This window comes from Heliangelus exortis, chromosome 4, assembly GCF_036169615.1.
Source record: "Heliangelus exortis chromosome 4, bHelExo1.hap1, whole genome shotgun sequence".
Lineage (NCBI taxonomy): Eukaryota > Metazoa > Chordata > Aves > Apodiformes > Trochilidae > Heliangelus > Heliangelus exortis.
In genome coordinates, this window is record NC_092425.1 from 11,099,444 (window position 1) to 11,117,982 (window position 18,539).

General features: G+C 39.1%; 1 protein-coding gene across 9 annotated transcripts in view; it reads left to right on the forward strand.

Moving 5' to 3' along the window:
• Positions 1 to 18,198, forward strand: part of TMEM131L (transmembrane 131 like) — an 81,690-nt gene extending 63,492 nt beyond the window's left edge. For 4 of the 9 annotated variants that reach the window (XM_071742996.1, XM_071742991.1, XM_071742993.1 and 1 more), the window contains 13 exons: positions 40 to 225; positions 1,136 to 1,285; positions 1,770 to 2,389; positions 4,689 to 4,843; positions 5,872 to 5,996; positions 7,355 to 7,512; positions 9,668 to 9,853; positions 10,935 to 11,013; positions 12,152 to 12,237; positions 13,483 to 13,603; positions 15,206 to 15,294; positions 16,143 to 16,285; positions 17,787 to 18,198. In XM_071742996.1, coding sequence (XP_071599097.1) covers positions 40 to 225; positions 1,136 to 1,285; positions 1,770 to 2,389; positions 4,689 to 4,843; positions 5,872 to 5,996; positions 7,355 to 7,512; positions 9,668 to 9,853; positions 10,935 to 11,013; positions 12,152 to 12,237; positions 13,483 to 13,603; positions 15,206 to 15,294; positions 16,143 to 16,285; positions 17,787 to 18,065 — 2,377 coding nt within the window. In that variant the 3' untranslated portion in view covers positions 18,066 to 18,198. Of the gene's footprint in view, positions 1 to 39; positions 226 to 1,135; positions 1,286 to 1,769; positions 2,390 to 4,688; positions 4,844 to 5,871; positions 5,997 to 7,354; positions 7,513 to 9,667; positions 9,854 to 10,934; positions 11,014 to 12,151; positions 12,238 to 13,482; positions 13,604 to 15,205; positions 15,295 to 16,142; positions 16,286 to 17,786 lie in introns of those variants that run through there. The other 5 variants (XM_071742992.1, XM_071742998.1, XM_071742995.1 and 2 more) reach the window with 4 other exon arrangements.
• The last annotated feature ends 341 nt before the right edge of the window (positions 18,199 to 18,539 follow it).

The window sequence follows — 18,539 nt, forward strand, 5'->3', positions numbered from 1 at the left end:
AGCTGAAATAGCATCAGCTTTGTCTGCTTTTCCTGACAGATTCACTCCTGACTTCACATCTTCCTGGGTGATCCGGGATCTCACCCTGGTGACTGCTGCTGATTTGGAGTTTCACTTCACACTCAACGTGACTCTTCCTCACCACCTTTTACCACTGTGTGCAGATGTGGTGCCAGGACCAAGCTGGGAAGAGTCTTTCTGGAGACTCACTGTCCTCTTCGTTAGGTAATGCTTCCAGTGCCTCTGCACCAGTTTGGAAGATACCCACCTGTGATAGATCAGCATCCACTTTTGCCTTGTGTTAGATTTTCAGGAGTGATAACACCTAATTCTCTGCTTTGTCTCTCTCCTGAACGTCCTGCCAGCTGGCTCTGACATCTTAGGTGTGACAGGAAGCTGGTGCAACAGAAAGGGACTACAGGGATCTAAAAAAATCAGCAATTTCTGGTTTCCTGCTGAAAAAAATTATACTGCCTGATTGCGGAGGTGGTTTTATAAATTACAAAGATTTTTGTTCTGAGTGATTTATGCAACTAATACACCAGAGAGAAAGAGAGAATATATTGCAGCTTCATTTTAAGTTTGGAAGTATGGTGATACTTGTAGCCCATATAATGCTAGCATTTTACCTAGGAAAAGAAAGAGACTATATTGAATAAAAAAATAGTGAGATAGCCATCATGAATGAACAGAAGGTACTCAGAAGACTTATAGCTGTCATACTGTAAAACATTGCCACTGTGTTGTAGTGAGACTTGCTTCTAATTATCTTCAAGCCAGTTGATCTTCCTAGCTGAAGAATCCTTGGATTTTTTTGTTTGTTGGATTAGTTTCTTTGTAAAGCTCGTGGCTGAGTTACTTAATTGAGAGAATAACTAGCAGGGGCTATAAGGGAAAAGTGAAAAGACTTTTATTATTATTATTATTATCTTATTATAATTTTTTTATTTATTTAATTATTATCTTTAATTATTAATTATCTTAAACTGTACTTTGAGTTTTTTCATCTGTTGTCTCACTCTAGAATTGACTAACAAAATATTTGAGAAGTATATCTTGTTAGAAACTTTTTTAACTCTTTTACTAAATACACCTGAAAACTGAAGGCACTGATATCTGTTGTTTTCTTTGGCAGTTTGTCCCTTCTTGGAGTGATTCTCATAGCCTTCCAGCAAGCTCAGTATATTCTAGCAGAGTTCATGAAACCAAGACAGAGGCCAAATCCAAGTTCTTCACTGCAGCAGAACAGCAACACTGTTGACGTAATCAGCTCTGATTCCTACAAGTAAAATACTTGTTTCTTCTTCTGAATTTCTTTTTTGTACTCTGTTTATCATGGAGCAATGCTTTCTGTTTCCAGTTTGATATTGCTGTGAGTTGCTTTAGAGGAGGCGACCTCTTTCCACTATTGTGGTGTATATTTATCTCCACAGAACAGATATGGAAGAACTCAAGGGTTTATTAATATTTTATGTTTTAAGGGTAAAAATTGTTGGATGGAAGTAAAGGTTGTAAAGGTTGTACCATGTGTGGTAGCCATGGAAAGAACGGAAAAATAAGTTAGTGGTCCTCAAATCTGAACCTCTTGGGTGGTCATATAGGCACTTATTAAAGCATTTAAGTGTGTTTGAAGTCTGAGCACATACTTAGTCTTGCTCAACTCCCACTGAAATCAGAATGTGCTTAGCCCTTTCTTTTCTTACAGAAATTCCTCATAAAAGACAATAGCTTCATAGATAAAAATAAATCTCAATTTTTCTTTTTTCCAGGGGAAGCTGCAAGACATTTATGGATTCTTTCAGTTCCTCAGATAAAGGTAAAGGGAAGGGTTTCCTGTCTGTAGGAGCTTCTTCCAGCAGAAGTCAGAATGCAGCAAAGAGAAGTCCTGCAACCTACAGCCACTCTCAGAAGAAACACAAATGTTCAGTTTACTACAGTAAGCAGAAACCAAACACAGGAGCTGGCAGTGCCATTGCAACTTCTGAGGAGAAGCAGCAGAATCAGATTGCAGAGAACCAAATCTCAGCCCCAAAAGAGGACATTTGCACTGATGTTGTCAGTGAGAACTGGGTAACTCTAAAATATGCAAATGGCATAAACGTTAACAAGAATTTAACTCTTCCAGAAAACTTTCTGGGTAAAGAAGAAAGTGCACTGAAAAATACAGTTCTCATTAAAAATACTTCTTCAGAGTGTGATCTGAAGGAAGATCTTCAAACATGTATGTTTCCTAAGGAAACTAACCTTAAAACTTCAGAAAATCTAATTGAGCTCAAAGAACAGGAGTTCTGTCCTGTGAAGATGTCCAAGAAGCTACCTGAAAGTCACTTGTCCAGAAATTCACCTCAACAACAGCCAGAACTGCACGAAATTTCTAGGAAAAATAGTGGTAATTTTTTTCACTTTCTGTCAGTTAAAATTCTTGGGTGAAATCTTCTGTTGAGTTCACTGTGATGAGGATTTTGCATGGGCCAAGGAGTTATGGTATTTCTTTATACGTTCACTATGATTTATCTGTTTACATTCCTAAGGAAACAGCTTGCATTAGAAGTTGTTTCATAAATCATAGATTTGCCTTGGTTTACAGAGTTGAAACTTATGCTGTAGCATTTTAATGGTTAAAATAACTGATTTGAATAGATTTAAACCATAAATTGCCCTTGTAAAATATTCATGAACATCCCAGTTTGCAATTTTCAGATCCACTGAAAGTCTGGTGTTGGATTTTTAGTCACCAAGCAAGCACGTTCACTGCTGGATTTTCAGAACTCCTATGATAAAACCCCCTAAAACAAGAAAAGCTGACAGTAGAGTATTGAGAAACTATTTTGTAGGAATCTGCAGGTCAACATTTCTCTTAGTAACTGCATAGCTATATGTTTTATCTTGATTTTTTTAATCATGGAGCTAAGCTGTCTGGAAAGTCTTAACTTCACCATTGAGAATTTGAAGAGCAGCAGCCCAAGAGCAGGGTAGGGACAATGTGACCCCTGTAAACTGCTTTACTCTTAGGTGTTTGGCAGAGTAGTTGAATGCTGAAGACTGGCATTTGCTGTAGCTCTGGCAATTAATGAATGAGGCATCACTGAGGGATTTCAGGCCCTGGTGTAGGGTGTAGTTGTTATCCTGGGCCAGTTGCTTCCCATTGTGTTGTTACCTGTGAGACAGAGCCAGGTACACCTGTGCTCTGTCAGGGGTGGGCACAGTGATTTCACTCATATTTACAAAGGACTTGGAAATTCTTCATGTGCTCCTAAACTGCAGAGTGTTCTTCATTCTTTGCTTTGAATCAGGAAGGCAGTTGGGGGAAAAAATAATCAGTGATGATGTCTTAACTGTATTTATGTGCCCAGGAAAGTAACTTTGAGTACAAGCTCTGGAAATCACAGCTATACTGAACTTATCTTCATTGACAAAACTTCCACCTTGAGAGAGTGTTTCAGGAGTGCTGACAGTGACTTTTTATTCAGGGGTAAAGCACTACAGGTCATCTGCCATGCTATCTATGAGCAGTTGTGTTTTTCTGCTCTCTCAGGGATGGGAGTATTTCTGCATTTCAGGAACTTTTGTAGGATAAATGAAGTCTGAAAAGTGCCCTCTTGCAATGTCTGTATCTTGACTGTAGTTACAGACCTATTTTTCTGCAGTCAGGGAGTCTTCAAGACTTCAGGTACTTCATGTTTGTATGCTGGAGAGGAACTAGAAGTATTTTAGAGTTCTGGCAGCCTTTGCTGCCTGGTGCCTCCCCTTGATGTTTCATTCACCAGGGCTGCTTCTGCAGGCATTATGACTTACTGGTTCAGAGAGGAGAGAGTGGCTAACCTGGAGCTAAGAGGTAGTTGGTTGTTAGGCAGGAAACTGCAAAAATGTTTGGTTGTGCCTTTCCTCTTTGAGAAGACCAGTTCAGTATGGGAGGCAATGACTTCTCTTATGCAGAGCAGCTGAGAGTCTTGGTAGCAGATGATGGTGGAAGCATGGTAGCTGAGATACCTGGAACTGATCAGAGCTGATTTGTCCTGTCCAGCATTGTCATGGTCCGTGTGAAGGACTGTGGCTCAACTGGGCAACTCAGCTAGTTGTTGAGGCTTCCTTTCATTTTCTTCATCTATTGGCTTTTGTTACACAAGAATAATAATTCTTCCTCACAAGCCTCTCAGATAAATGAATTTATAATGCAGAGCCCATCCTGAAGAAAGGATGATTTCCTTGGTCATCGTGATGAATGCAGAGAGCACTTCAGAGATGTAAAGCTCCAAATAGAGGCTGTGCTTTTTTTGATCTACCTATTTTTGAGAAGCTTCCTCCCCAACTAGCTTGCAGGGTTCTTTCTATTTTTATTTTTTTTTTAAGCCAAATATTCTCTGGCTTCAGATTCTGCCTTACAGACCAATGGCTGGGACCTCTGTAGCTCAAATTCAGATGGAGATGAGCAAGAGTTGGGTGATGGATGCCTGTGTGTGGTCAGAAGTACGGATCAATACAGAGTTACTTTCTGCAACTGCTGTGGGAGTTTTTATACAGCATTAACTTTTGATTTTGAATTTTTTGGCATTATCATCCTAGAGGTTAGTCTCCCAATGTTTTGGAAAGCAGCACAAGTCTGTTTTTAAAGAAAGGTAGAAGGTATTATGGTTATGATTGGGAACCTATCCTCTCTGCAGCCAAACTGATGCTATTTTAAATTGTAGGGAATAGCCAGCAAGTGCCTCTCAGGAATGAAACAGAAAACTGTGAGACTTTAAAGAAGCAGATCAACCTAAAGCCCTCCACAGAGAAAAAGATAAATAAAGCACCTAAGGAAGAGACTCCATGCTGTGCAAAAGAGGAGGTTACTTCGTCTGAGGTTTGTATTGTGATCTTTTCCTCTTTTCAAATTTGAAGTGATCTTTTTGATGTTTACACACAGACATGGGTATATATTTGAATTTAGGAACTAATACATACAGTCACAGATCTGAAACGGTGTAAATCAGATGAATGGGAAGTACATAGATTGAGGATACAACAGGCAGAAACCTCATAATGGATTGGGAAGCTGCTGGGAAGAATCATTTTTCATCCCTGGTTTCTGAGCACAATAAACACAGCAGAGTGTCTGTTGTTGCAGGCAGGGTAAAACACTTAAAGGATTTAATCAGGTAATAGGTGAACCCAAGAATTTGGATTTTGTTTGTGTCCTCTCTGCTGGATGGGAATCTTGGCAAGAGGGTGTAAGGAGGAATTGCTCACCATGCTTAAGGAATATGTATCATAAAAGACAGGGTCTGCTCTTGTTTGGGGAACTGTTGTTATAAACTTCTTTCTGTGTGGCTGATGGTGCTCAGTTTGTTTCTTAAAAATAAAATTTTTAAATTTTATTATTATTATTATTTATTGGTTAAGTTAGTCTATAATTTCCTCAGCTGTAATTCAAATGAATGTGTTCCCCACCCCCCAGCTGCTGAGGAAAGGGAGGATTTATTGCTGCTAAACTTGCACACAAACTGATCATAAATCTGGCAGATGTTTTTTTTGTTTTGGCACATTGGGAATTTTATTGACTGCTTTCCTTTTTCTCCCCCAATTTTTTTATTTCCCTTGAAGTCAGAGCTAGATGCTGTGAGAGGGAAAATGCTAACAGTGGGAATTCAAAAATTTCTCCTTCATCATCTGTTGATGTCTTGAAGGACAGTCTTGGAAAGGCTGGTCAAATTAATGGTGCTGGAAAGAGGATGTGCTGTGGGAAGGCACTAAATCATGAAGTAACTATGCATTTGGGTCGTGTAGGTTTGTCCAGAGAAATTAAGCTAGAAAAAAACAATGGACTTCATCTACTAAGGTAACTTCATTTTATAATGTATGTGTTGTCTCAGCTCATGTTTTTACCTTTAGCAAGAAGATGCATATAGGAAGAAGAAACCTCAGGAGAAGAAGGAAGGAAATGTACCAACTATGAACTGGAATAGAAATAGAACATCTAGGAAAAATAAGAAGAAGAACGTTAATATATCTACAAGGTATGTATTTATTGTCTCACTAAATCTTGAAGAAAGCCAGAGCTGCTGTACTGTTTCCACAGATTTTGCATAGTACATTAAGCAGGATTGCTGTATCTATTTAAGTAAACACACTTTAATCCTGTCCCGAGCCTTTATTTTTCAGAATGTGCAGTACTAAGTATCACAAACAAAACAAAAAAACCACAACTTTTTTTTTTCTGTTTGTAAATCTGCACGTGTGTAGACACACTCCATTCTGCATACCAGTGGTCAGTCTCTGTTACTGCCTGGAATTTGCTGTCTGAAGCCTGGATGATTAGCTTTCCACTGGGTACTGTGTGGATAAAATCCAGTCATGTGTTCTCTTCAGTGAAAAAAAGGAAAACAAGATTGTTGAAATTATTCCACCTTCAGGAGAATCATCTGCACTACTGAGTAACTGAGGGAACATTGTCTTTTAGTAGTTTTGAAAGAGGAAGTGACATATGTGAGAAGTGACAGCAGCTTCCAGTTTTTCTGTAATGATAAAAAAGATTAACTGAGAGTTACTCAGAGCACCTTGGGAAGTTAAGAGGGTGTTTTCCCCCTGAAGTTTTATTTAAATGCATTTCTAAAGTCACCTGTAAACCGCTCTCATTTTTTTTTTCATAGTTTTAAAATCTAAGTTGTTCAGATTGAGGTAAAAATACTATTGAGGTCAGTGGACTTGGCAGGGAGATTGTGAATCTGAAGGGAACTTATTATAAACAAATTACTATTCACTGTGTAGGAAGTCAGCATTTCTTTGCAGGATGCACACCTTTTTGGGATGGAAGGTTAAAAAAATGGAAATAACTGAAACTTGGTGTCTGTTCCTTGAACTGATTCAGCAGCTGTTACTTTCTGAATTAAGATGTACCCATTTCCTTCCTGTAGAAACATGACAGCTTCCTTTAATACTCTCTGATGGCAATATTGGATCCAGATATTTCAGTTTTACTAGCAAAAACTTAAGATTACTTAAGGTTTTATTCTAGTTATAACTATATGCCAGTGAAACAGATGTAGAGACACTTTTTTCTTTCTAGATCTCTGTACACTGGTAGACTGTGCTTCTCACTAGAAGAGCCAGTGGCCTTCTGCAAGTACATTAGATAATGGAGTTAGACATTTACACATCATTTTACTTCTCTACCTGTGAAGCAGCAGTCTGTGGGGGGAGTTATTGCACTTTGGGAAGGGTTTTTTAGGTTTCTGTAAAGTTGGGGAATAAGCCAACTAAACCTTGTCCCCCATCCTGCCTCAGTGGCCATGTGATTTGCAGTGTTTAATGCCTGAAAAACTGAAATGCAGCTGAAATGTAAAATGCAACATTTCTTTGGGTGTGTTTGCATTAGGGTCCCTGAGCAGAGCGAGTTGAAGCATCTGTGCAGTGAATTTGAAAGGCCGGATCTGAGAACAAATATTGGATTGAGAGCCTGGTGTCCTCAGGGAAATGGGGAGAACTGTAAAGCAGACCAGAAAGCTGGGAGCTTGTCTATACAGGGAGAAACAGGTATGCAACCTTAATTGTCTTAAAATGGTGGAAGAAATTTAATGTTGTTTTTGTAGCTGTAGAGGTGTATTCCTTCCTTGAAAGACTTTTGCTTCCTCTTTTTTTTTCTTTCTTTTTTTCTTTCTTTTTTTTCTTTCTTTTTTTTCTTTCTTTTTTTTTCTTTCTTTTTCTCTTTCTCTCTCTTCCTTCCTCTCTCTTCCTTCCTCTCTCTTCCTTTCTCTCTCTTCCTTTCTCTCTCTTCCTTTCTCTCTCTTCCTTTCTCTCTCTTCCTTTCTCTCTCTTCCTTTCTCTCTCTTCCTTTCTCTCTCTTCCTTTCTCTCTCTTCCTTTCTCTCTCTTCCTTTCTCTCTCTTCCTTTCTCTCTCTTCCTTTCTCTCTCTTCCTTTCTCTCTCTTCCTTTCTCTCTCTTCCTTTCTCTCTCTTCCTTTCTCTCTCTTCCTTTCTCTCTCTTCCTTTCTCTCTCTTCCTTTCTCTCTCTTCCTTTCTCTCTCTTCCTTTCTCTCTCTTCCTTTCTCTCTCTTCCTTTCTCTCTCTTCCTTTCTCTCTCTTCCTTTCTCTCTCTTCCTTTCTCTCTCTTCCTTTCTCTCTCTTCCTTTCTCTCTCTTCCTTTCTCTCTCTTCCTTTCTCTCTCTTCCTTTCTCTCTCTTCCTTTCTCTCTCTTCCTTTCTCTCTCTTCCTTTCTCTCTCTTCCTTTCTCTCTCTTCCTTTCTCTCTCTTCCTTTCTCTCTCTTCCTTTCTCTCTCTTCCTTCCTCTCTCTTCCTTCCTCTCTCTTCCTTCCTCTCTCTTCCTTCCTCTCTCTTCCTTCCTCTCTCTTCCTTCCTCTCTCTTCCTTCCTCTCTCTTCCTTCCTCTCTCTTCCTTCCTCTCTCTTCCTTCCTCTCTCTTCCTTCCTCTCTCTTCCTTCCTCTCTCTTCCTTTCTCTCTCTTCCTTTCTCTCTCTTCCTTTCTCTCTCTTCCTTTCTCTCTCTTCCTTTCTCTCTCTTCCTTTCTCTCTCTTCCTTTCTCTCTCTTCCTTTCTCTCTCTTCCTTTCTCTCTCTTCCTTTCTCTCTCTTCCTTCCTCTCTCTTCCTTCCTCTCTCTTCCTTCCTCTCTCTTCCTTCCTCTCTCTTCCTTCCTCTCTCTTCCTTCCTCTCTCTTCCTTCCTCTCTCTTCCTTCCTCTCTCTTCCTTCCTCTCTCTTCCTTCCTCTCTCTTCCTTCCTCTCTCTTCCTTTCTCTCTCTTCCTTTCTCTCTCTTCCTTTCTCTCTCTTCCTTTCTCTCTCTTCCTTTCTCTCTCTTCCTTTCTCTCTCTTCCTTTCTCTCTCTTCCTTTCTCTCTCTTCCTTTCTCTCTCTTCCTTTCTCTCTCTTCCTTTCTCTCTCTTCCTTTCTCTTCCTTTTTTTTTTTTTTGTGACACTAAGACAGCAGTATTGGCATGATGAAGTGCCTGTAATAATGCCTGCTCACTTCTGAAGGGCTCTGCATGCTTTCTCAGTGGGGTTGGTTTATGGTGCAAATCAGAAAATGAACCCATTTCAAAGCCATAATCTGTCAGTCCCAGGTGAAGGACTGGCAGTCTCTGCTTGTATCAAATTAAAGCCAGTGTTAAGCAAAGCAGCTGTTTTGCAAAGGCCACCTCTGGAACAGGCAAGCTGGCTTTCCAAGCCACCACTAGCTTGGGTTCCTGCTTCCTGCCTTTCCAACAGAGTTTTAATCAGCTGTTCTGCCTGGCTTTTGGGAAGAGGAGGGCTGAAGAAGGTGTCAATGTTTATAGGACTGTCCTTTGCTTCTCTGAGTTACTAAGAAAGGAGAATCTATCATTTATGAATTCATGACTTGCAATGTTTGTCATTACTTTTTATACACGTGTTCCTACATCCAGGATATGTTTAATGTATCAACTATAGATTTCAAAGAACAGTATGGGGTTCCTGTTTTAAACAATCATTGTCTCTGACTGACTCTACCCTGGCTTGCATTCACTGAACTGAGAATGTTGTTTAAATCATAAACTCAGATTATGGGCTGGCACATTCATTTTGAAGGCTACCAGTAAATATTATTTTCTGTCCTCTTGTCAAGAAAATAGAGAGAATCTGTGTAAATTCATGCTTTGGGTGACTTTTCTCTGAATATTTCTTTAACGTTTTGTGTTGGTTTGTTATTTCAACTTCTCTAGAAAGCTTTTACCAACGATCCAAAAAGAAGTGTTTGGAGAAGTTTTGTTCTGATTCAAGCTCAGATTGTGGAAGCTCGTCAGGAAGCGTTCGTGCCAGTCGTGGGAGCTGGGGTAGCTGGAGCAGTACCAGCAGTTCTGATGGAGATAAAAAGCCCATGATTACTGCCAGGCATTTTCTTCCCTCCAGTAAGTTCTTAAAATATCACCTCTGCTGTGTAGTGGGCAGAGTTTCAGCCTTTTTTCTGAATAGAAAAGGGGTACCATGGCTTGGAGCACATAACACACCTTTTTTAGGTGACAGCATCTCTCAGAAATACAAGGAAAGATTTTAACAACTTGGTGCTTAAAATAAAACTACTGGAAGTTTTGTGGAGATGGAGATGAGCTGTCAGGCTACAGAGAAATTGTCAGACTGCTCTGAGAAAGCTGCATAATTAGTTTTCATAAAAAGATGAAAGCACTGAGGGTCACCAGTCAAAGCAATTTCTTTGTTTGAATTCATCACACTAGTAAAATATTATTAGATATTCTAATAAAAATACAACCTTTCTGTTAGAGTTAGTTAAAAAATTGAAAGTAGGTCAAATCTTAGGATGGTGGTGTTGAATGGCAGTATTCAGGGCTTAAGTAGCCTGGGGACCTGAGCTACTTGACTGTATGAGAAATGGGAACTGTGGGTCATAGCTGCAGTTTTTTTTTAATTCCTAAATAGCAGTAGAAGAGTTGAAGCCTAAACCCTGCCTCCCATCACTATCCAGATTGATGTATTTTAAAGAAAGTGCTGAAGTAACCCAAGTAAAACCAGCTTTGAGTAACTGAAAAAAGCTGTTTAGAATAATTTAAAACCCTGCATCAACTTAAACTTGTTTCTATGTATAAAACTTCATACTACCAAAGGCTATATAATATGTGAAGCATCTCAACCTGTGATATAAGAGGTGGTTTATTGGGTGCATGTGACTTACCTGTCTGTTCAAATTGTAATGCCTCTTAAAAAACAGAAAATAAGTTAATTCCAAATTTAAAATAAATTTAGTAGTAACAAAGAACCTCTCCATCAAGAATATGGTAATCACTTCTAAGTTATAAAATACATTTAATGCCATGTGGAAGTAGATAGCATGCTTTGGACTAAATACAGTTAGTGGTACTTCAGTCTGAGAGAAAACTTGGTTAACACTATTGATGTGTCTGTGTGTGTGTATGTATATTCTGTGCATACTTCTTTTTTAGGATCTTTGATTTTCACAGTCATTCTTTTCTTTAGGAGAGAATATTTCACAAAATGATTTCCCATCTGAAACTCCTATCACTTTAAATCTGTCTCATAACATCTGCAATACCAGGTAAAAAATTTGAATCTACACCTGTAAGACATTAAAGAAACACCACCAACTTGAAATCTTGTCTCATTTTGATAAATTACACCTACCTGTTCTCTTGGCATTTTTTGTTATCACGTAATTGTACTTCCTACTTGGAAGAAGAATCTTCTCCAGTTGGTGAAAACACATATGCACAGTGGATTATACTGGGGAAACAAGATAAACACTTCCAAATGTAAAATAAAACTGGGGGGAAAAACAATTTCCTTTTTTCCCCCCTTTCATTTATTTCAGATTGTAGCAACTTACTACATTTCCATTAGCACTCAGTTAAATTAAACTAAGAATGTGGTGGGTTTTTGTTGGTTTTTTTTTTTTTTTTTTTTTTAATGGTGGGGGTGAGACTTTCAAGTTGATGTTATTCTTTTAATGGTAATAATGAATAATGTTCTCCTAGGATATACAGCATGAAAATTGATTTCCCCCCCCCCCCACATTCCTTTCTACCTCTTTTCTGTAGTAGAGATAGCATCTACAATTTTTATTACTGTGAGTCCTCATTTCACTTCTCATTCATGACTCTGTTCTTCCTGGCAGAAATAATTTAATCTTTTTCTTCTGGGATTCTGGTGCTTGAAAATATTCCCTTTCCATGCATACTAATTTCTTTGATAGGATTTTATTAATTTGAAAATGTTCACATGTGCCTATGTATCTTCATGAACAAAAAAGTAAACTTGCCTCAAAGTTGTTGGGAGCATTAAAACATTTTAAGAGATCCTAGTTACCTTCATGCACTATAGATTGTTACCCAGTTGTAAAGAAGGGCTGTTGAATTAACTTGCAATAGCTTGATCCTTGGATTATCAAAGTATGGTAATAAGGATGTATTAATTTTATTAATTTTCTATGTGTAATAAGTAGCTCGCTTTTAATTGGGAAAAATGCTGTTCAAAAAAGTGCATAGGGGTAGGTAATTCAAAACAAGAAAGATCAGTGAAGAAAGTGGTAAAACAGTTGCAACCATGATGTTCATTAGAATGTTTGTTTTTTGTTTTTTTGGTTTTTTTTATGTCACTGTATATTTCCTTTGAAAGAGTTTGGATTATGAACCATAACAATGCTTAGTCTTAATGAATTACATTTTCTTTCCATTCAGCAGAGACATGAACAGCATCCCTCAATATCCTGAAACATTATGTCCCAATTTCAGTGACTTAGCTGCAGATCCAGACAAAAATAAAGGTCAGTTAAGAACTGAAGCAATTTTTTTGCACACTTTGTCAAGCAGTTTCAGTGATGTTGCTAATAGCACTTGCATACACCAACTTGATAGTTATGTTATTAGAACTTTACTTCTCAACAAGGAAAGAGCAAAGCTACCAAATGAAAGTTTATAACCTTGACCTTTTTTTGCAGCATTTTCTCTGTGTGAAGACAATATTTAGCTTTTGATTCATGTGTTAGGTATTATTTGTTTTTTCATCCCTTTGCTTTGCACAGATCTATGTAGAAAATTAGTGTGATTGGAAGATCAAGAACTTGGTTTCTGTGATAAAATGAAGCTTGGCATCAAATAAAACATGACTTTTTCTCCAAATTTCCACAGCTGGGGTTTGCTCTCCTTGAAAGCAGTAATGAATGAGGTTGGGTTAAGCTTTTGAAACTCCTGAGTTTTCATTTTATATCTCATATTAAGTTTCTGAGTGGAATTCATAAAAGCACCAGGCTTACATGGTGAGGTTGTCCTTTCTGTTGCAGGGTTAACCTGTGGCTGGTAGGATACAAATGCTGATTAAGCTTTTTCCATGGTAGCAGTACTTATCATATCTATCATGTGAAACAGACCTAGCTTTGCAACTCTTGTCTTACAGAGATGGCTGAATTGGGTTTTTCCCTTTGTCAAGCTCCCTGTTCTCACAGAATTGATATGAACCAAATACTTGTAGGTAGTCAGGACACTCAGTCCACAGAGAGCAGCACAATCAGTGCTAACCCTTAAGGGGTAAATAGAGCTGTAGCAAGTGAACATGTTGTTTGGTTGTGCATGGTTTATTCTATCAAAATCCCAGTCCTGTTCCTGATGCATTTGTTCAGTTGAAAATGAGAGATGATTACTGACTGATGGTGGGGGTGAGGGAGAGGCTGGTGGGCATTGCATCCCTGCTGTCTGTGCTGCTGTGAGGAAGGGTGCAGCCTTAGTGCTGGTGGCTGATGACTTAAGGACTCTCTGTAGGAGTGTCTTGCCCTTATTGTTGAATTTCAGCCTCTCAATTTTAAGTCTTTTTATATATTTTGAGATTTGTTTAAAGATGGACGTTCCGTACTGTAACAATCACAAAAAAATGTAAAATTTGATTGGTTAGGATAGTCTAGACTTTTCACTGAGCATACAGTCCTTATTGTGGATCTGAGAATTAAGTGTCATGATATTCAGGGCTTGTGGAGCTTCCTTCTTGTTCTGCATTTCATTCCCTTTTTCCTTTCTAGGTCTTTACCCAACAGGAGACTTGTGGCCTGCCCCGCCAGTCTGCTTGACAAACAGCTTAAACTACAACCTTGAGAATAATATACCATGCATGATCCAAGAAACCCCCTCTGTCCACAACAGGCAAGTTGTGTTTTATGTAAAGAGTATGGATAATGCTTTGGTCAGGTTTATGTGATGCAGAGTACTATGCTTCTTGTCTTATATTTTTAATTATTTAAGTTGATAATTAAAGTAAAATTCTTGCTGTCACTTCAATCTTAGCTCTAGCTGGTTTTGCTCACCGTTAGTATATCATGATTACTCTTGCTAAGACACTTTCAGTGGTGTTCCTGCTCATGTGTAGATACTCCAGAACTTTTTCAATTGTCATTAAATACATTTTGGAAATATTTTTTTATTTCTTCCATTTCTTTTGCATGACCAGACAGAGGGCCTAGCTTTTAGGTTTGTATTCTCCTCACTAAATACACAGTTTCTGTATATCCTGGGGTGGATTATGCAGCGTGTACTCAGGTTAAATGGCACAAGCAGATGTTGTTAAATAAAGGCAAATAGTCCAGTTTGAAGGTGATGTGAGGATAAAAGTTGGTCTGTGTGAGACTCTGTGTAGATTTGGGTCAGTTTTCCTGTAGTAATGAACTTGAGTAATTCTGGTGCTTCAGACTTGCCACACGACAAATTTTAGTAATGAAAGATACACCACAAACCAGTGAGAAGTGGTACTTTGCCACCACATAGCAGTGAAATGCAGCCAGTTCTTCAGGGCATAATCTTGTCATCTGAAGTGACAGAGGGGTGATGTAGAAATCCCCAGCTGATGGTCTTGTGATTCCAAGCAGCTTGCTAACCTCAGTTCTAACTCTTCTGTCAACAAACTGCACCCATAATGATTGGGAGCAATGGCCAGTGGTCTGCCCAGCTCTTAAGTCAGATGAAATATATCCTAGTTTGAGACAGATTCTGTGTTATGCTACTTTGCTTTTATGCACCCATCTCAGTTTAGACATCATATATGAAAATTCATGTAGTCATTTATTCACATATAGCAGTGATAACTTAGGATAACTCCTTGCCTGAATCCTAAAGCTGAATTAGAACCTCTTGATCTGAAATTTTTATATGCTTGTTTTGTCCAGACTTGGACTTATTCAAGCTCTCTGCACATCAGGACTTGTTCCACTTCTGACATATCTTTAAGAATTTCTTTCAAAAAGTCTCCTTGAGATTCTGAAAATACTTAGTCAAAACAAATTTAATTTAAATGTGTAAAGCATTAATTAACAGGACTTTAGCACTTGTGGTAGGGAAAATAGAAATTTCCATTTAAATGGTTGAGAATGCATTACATTTTCTTCTGTTTCAAATCACAGTATTTCACTATTCCACTATGCCATTTCGATGGCTGTGAGAAAGAAGTACAGCTATTTTATTTTTACAGAGGAAGAAGCTGAACCCATTTAGGTGTTGCAGGAGTCTGGTAGCTGTCATTACAACTTGTTCATCTTCCCAGAGTAAAAGGCTCAGTGAGAGAATCATTGGGTTTATCTAGTGGGACAGAGTAGATGCTCACAGAATTGGCAAGTGGAATGTAAAAAGCCTCATCAGCATTTACAGTTGTTCTGCATCCAACAGCTTTGCATTAAATAAGTATTTCTAAATAATTTTCAAAAGTTCTGCAAATTGTTTCTGACAGCAGATTTTCTTTTTTTTTCATTGGGACAGCTTCATTGACTGGAATGCAGCTTGTGACAGCCAGTTTTCCAACATGTATTGTCCACTAGAGATGAATGAATATGGTGCTTTCCCAGAAGGTAAGATTAAATAAAGCTTATGAATTATCACTGAGAGTGCTTTTTTTTCTCTCACCTTGTGTAGAATAAAAGGTTGAGCTGGTCTGTAAACATCTGGACATTCATTGCTAAAGTGGACTTCATGGTTTCCACCTCACTGGTCTGTAGCTATAAACAATGTCTGCATGTGGTGAATGAGAAGACTTCTTCAGATGGAGTTTTTAAGCATGAAAAGCCAGTGTACAGGACTTTGAGAGGGAATAGAGAGAAGTGCTCGTGACCACAGTATTACACAAATCTTTTTGCACAGTTCTCTTTGTTTCCCCTCTGGCAGGCTTCTGCCTTCCAGCGTGTGAAACAGAAGGCCTCTTGTGACCAATTACCTTTCCAGGCTAGAGTTTCTTGGCTTAGGAAACACATTGGCAGCAGCCTAGCATTCTTTAGCATTACCTAAGCAATAATTAAAGGTCAGGCTACAGTATCACAGGCAGCACAGTGATCCCTTGGGTGCTTAGAGCTGAGGCATGTTGGCAGCCAAGCCTGGGTAGGCTCTGCCATGCACATTCTGTGGCTAATAAAGACTCTGGTTTCCAGTAAAGAGATTGCCAAGTCTTTATCCCGTCCTCCTGACAGCAATTTGTTAGTGAGTCCCTAGTACAGAGTGGTAATCTTGTTAACAGAAAATTGTTAGGCTTTGCTGCTGTGCTTCCCTGAGGGTTCCTGAAGTCACTGAAGGCTCTTGGAGGCATAGGTCAGCTCCAGCCTGGCTCTCCCTGCAAAGATGGGAGAGACATTTCCTCCACAGAAATGTTAGTAGCATTTTTTATTGCAAAAACCTTATTTTGTCTCCCTGGTTTTCTGAACGGCAGAAAACATGAACTATCCCAGTGGCTTCCCAGGTCCTGCAGCGGTGCAGAATACAGCCTTCCTTGACCAGAACTGTCCCTCCACCTGGAATGCACCTCCCAGCATGCCACCCACCTGGGAGCCCACCAGTTATGTCAACTCCACAGTGAGTGTTGTCCCTGCAAGGCACTGCCTCCATCTGTCTCTTCTGAGCCTTCTCTGCCCATTCCTGTGTTTCTCCTGACTGTTGCTCGCATGTTCTCCCTGAATCCTTTAAGTAGCCTGAGGTGTGTGTTTGATGCTGGCACTGGTAACGTGGCTTTTTCCCAGTTGTTGGTCAAGGTTGTTGCTTAACCTTGCCTGTGAAATTTGAAGACAGAGCCATTTGCCTGAAAATTGACTAAAATCAACTCGCACATGGAAAAACGTTTTGGACTTGCGTAGCCTACTGAGACTTTTTCCTATCAAAATCAGCCTTTCCAGATGAGATTAAAACACAAAAAGTGCTGACAGCAAAACCCAAAGAGATTTGGAAATTGTAGAGCTGAATGGACAGCTGCTCTCAGTGACTTTGACGGGGTTTTTTTTCTAGGAAATCCAAGTGATTTAAGCTGGATTTGTGCAGATTTTGGAATGCTGACTTTGACCTGTTGCACTCTAGACTAGCCATGTTTATGTCATCCTTTAGTGCAATGTAGTGACTTCAGTTCAAGGTGGTCTTTAATTGTTACCACCTTCTCTTCAGTTCATGTTTCATAATCTTCTATTTTAGGATTTTTTTTTAATTACAGTTGGATTATTTTGAATACGACCAACCAAATAAAGCAAGACATACTTCCAACTGCAAAATTTGAAAGTTCTGCTGTGTTGAAAAGTAGCAAAAATGGCAGAAGACTGTTTCCTAAAATAAATGTGACTTTATTTCATATTTTATTCAGGAATGCCAGGAAACACAGAAGGTAAAGATTGGAAAATGCATTAGATAATTCAGTTAATTTCCCTTGTGAGCTTTTTCCCACAATACGTTTCAGTGTTTCATTCAGTTTTAAAAGTCCCAAGACTTCTATGACCTTCTCTGAGAGACTTCCTCACAGACTAACACATCTTGCCCACCAGGAGGTTCTTTATAAGCTTTCGAAATTTTCTAAATAAATTCCCTTGCTCCCAATTATAGTCTTTTCTATACTGAATATCCCTCTCTGCTCCCAGGAGAGTGCAAAGTCTTTCAGTACCAACACATACTTCAACCTTTTCCTTGTCATTTCTTAGGCGTCCTTCTCTTCTAACTCTCAAAACATGCATGATGCTTCTCACGTGTCTTCCATTTCTTCTTGTTTTTCCTAACGGACTGACCAGAGGTGAATATTGTGTTCCTGTTACAGTAATATTGATCCCATGCAGGGAGGAGCTCATGTGGCTTCATTTAGCCAAGTGCCTTTGCACACACACACACACACACACACACACACACACACTGATGCTTCTCTACTGTTTTCAGCAGCCGTATTGCTCTCTAAACTCAGGTGCAGCAATTTTTCTGCTTGTGTGTTTCCTGAGTTCTCTGCATAAATGCTGCTTCCTCCCATTTAGTACTGCATGTCTGTGTTTTCTCTGGCAAATGGTCTGTTTTGCAGTTTCCCATGATAAATTTTCATCTTGCCCTACAGCCCTACCTCTCGAGCACCCGAAGCTTGTCTCCCATGTCTGGACTTTTTGGTTCCATCTGGGCACCTCAGAGTGATGTTTATGAAAGCTGCTGCCCCGTCAGTGCCACAACCCAACACTCGAACCATGTGGAGAATCAGGCAGTTATGTGTAAGCAGGAATACTATCCAAGGTTTAACCCCTTCCGTGCCTACATGAACTTGGACATATGGACTACAGCAGCCAATCGGAATGCAAATTTCCCACTTTCGAGGGACTCGGGTTACTGTGGAAATGTGTGAAAGGAATTTGATTTAAAAATGTGAATAAAGATGCTTGCAATTTTGATTACTAGAGTAAGCTGGTTGTTGAATAGATTACAATGTTGGTGGATATTTTGGCACTTTTATATTGAAAATAAATTTTTTTACTGAAGTCTGAGCATTCAGTGCATTTTAAAAAGCAAAGCCTATTCAGGATGCTGCTATTGTCAGGTGAAGGCTATAAATTTAAAACTTTTTTTTTTGTTTTTCAAGAATAAGGACAGTATTATGGTCTTAAAAGCATCCATGAACCTGTACTGCACATGTTTCTTTTGAAGTTTACATTCTGTGGTATAAACTAGGAGTGGTTTGGCATTCCTAGGTACGCATCAGTAATTAATTGCATCTGTACCAAACAGTAACACTGGGGACCTCCTTGTTGATGCAGATCAGAGATTTTCCAAGTGGTGCCCCTTCTAGTGCTGACATAGTTGTTTGTGGGTGTAAACTCCT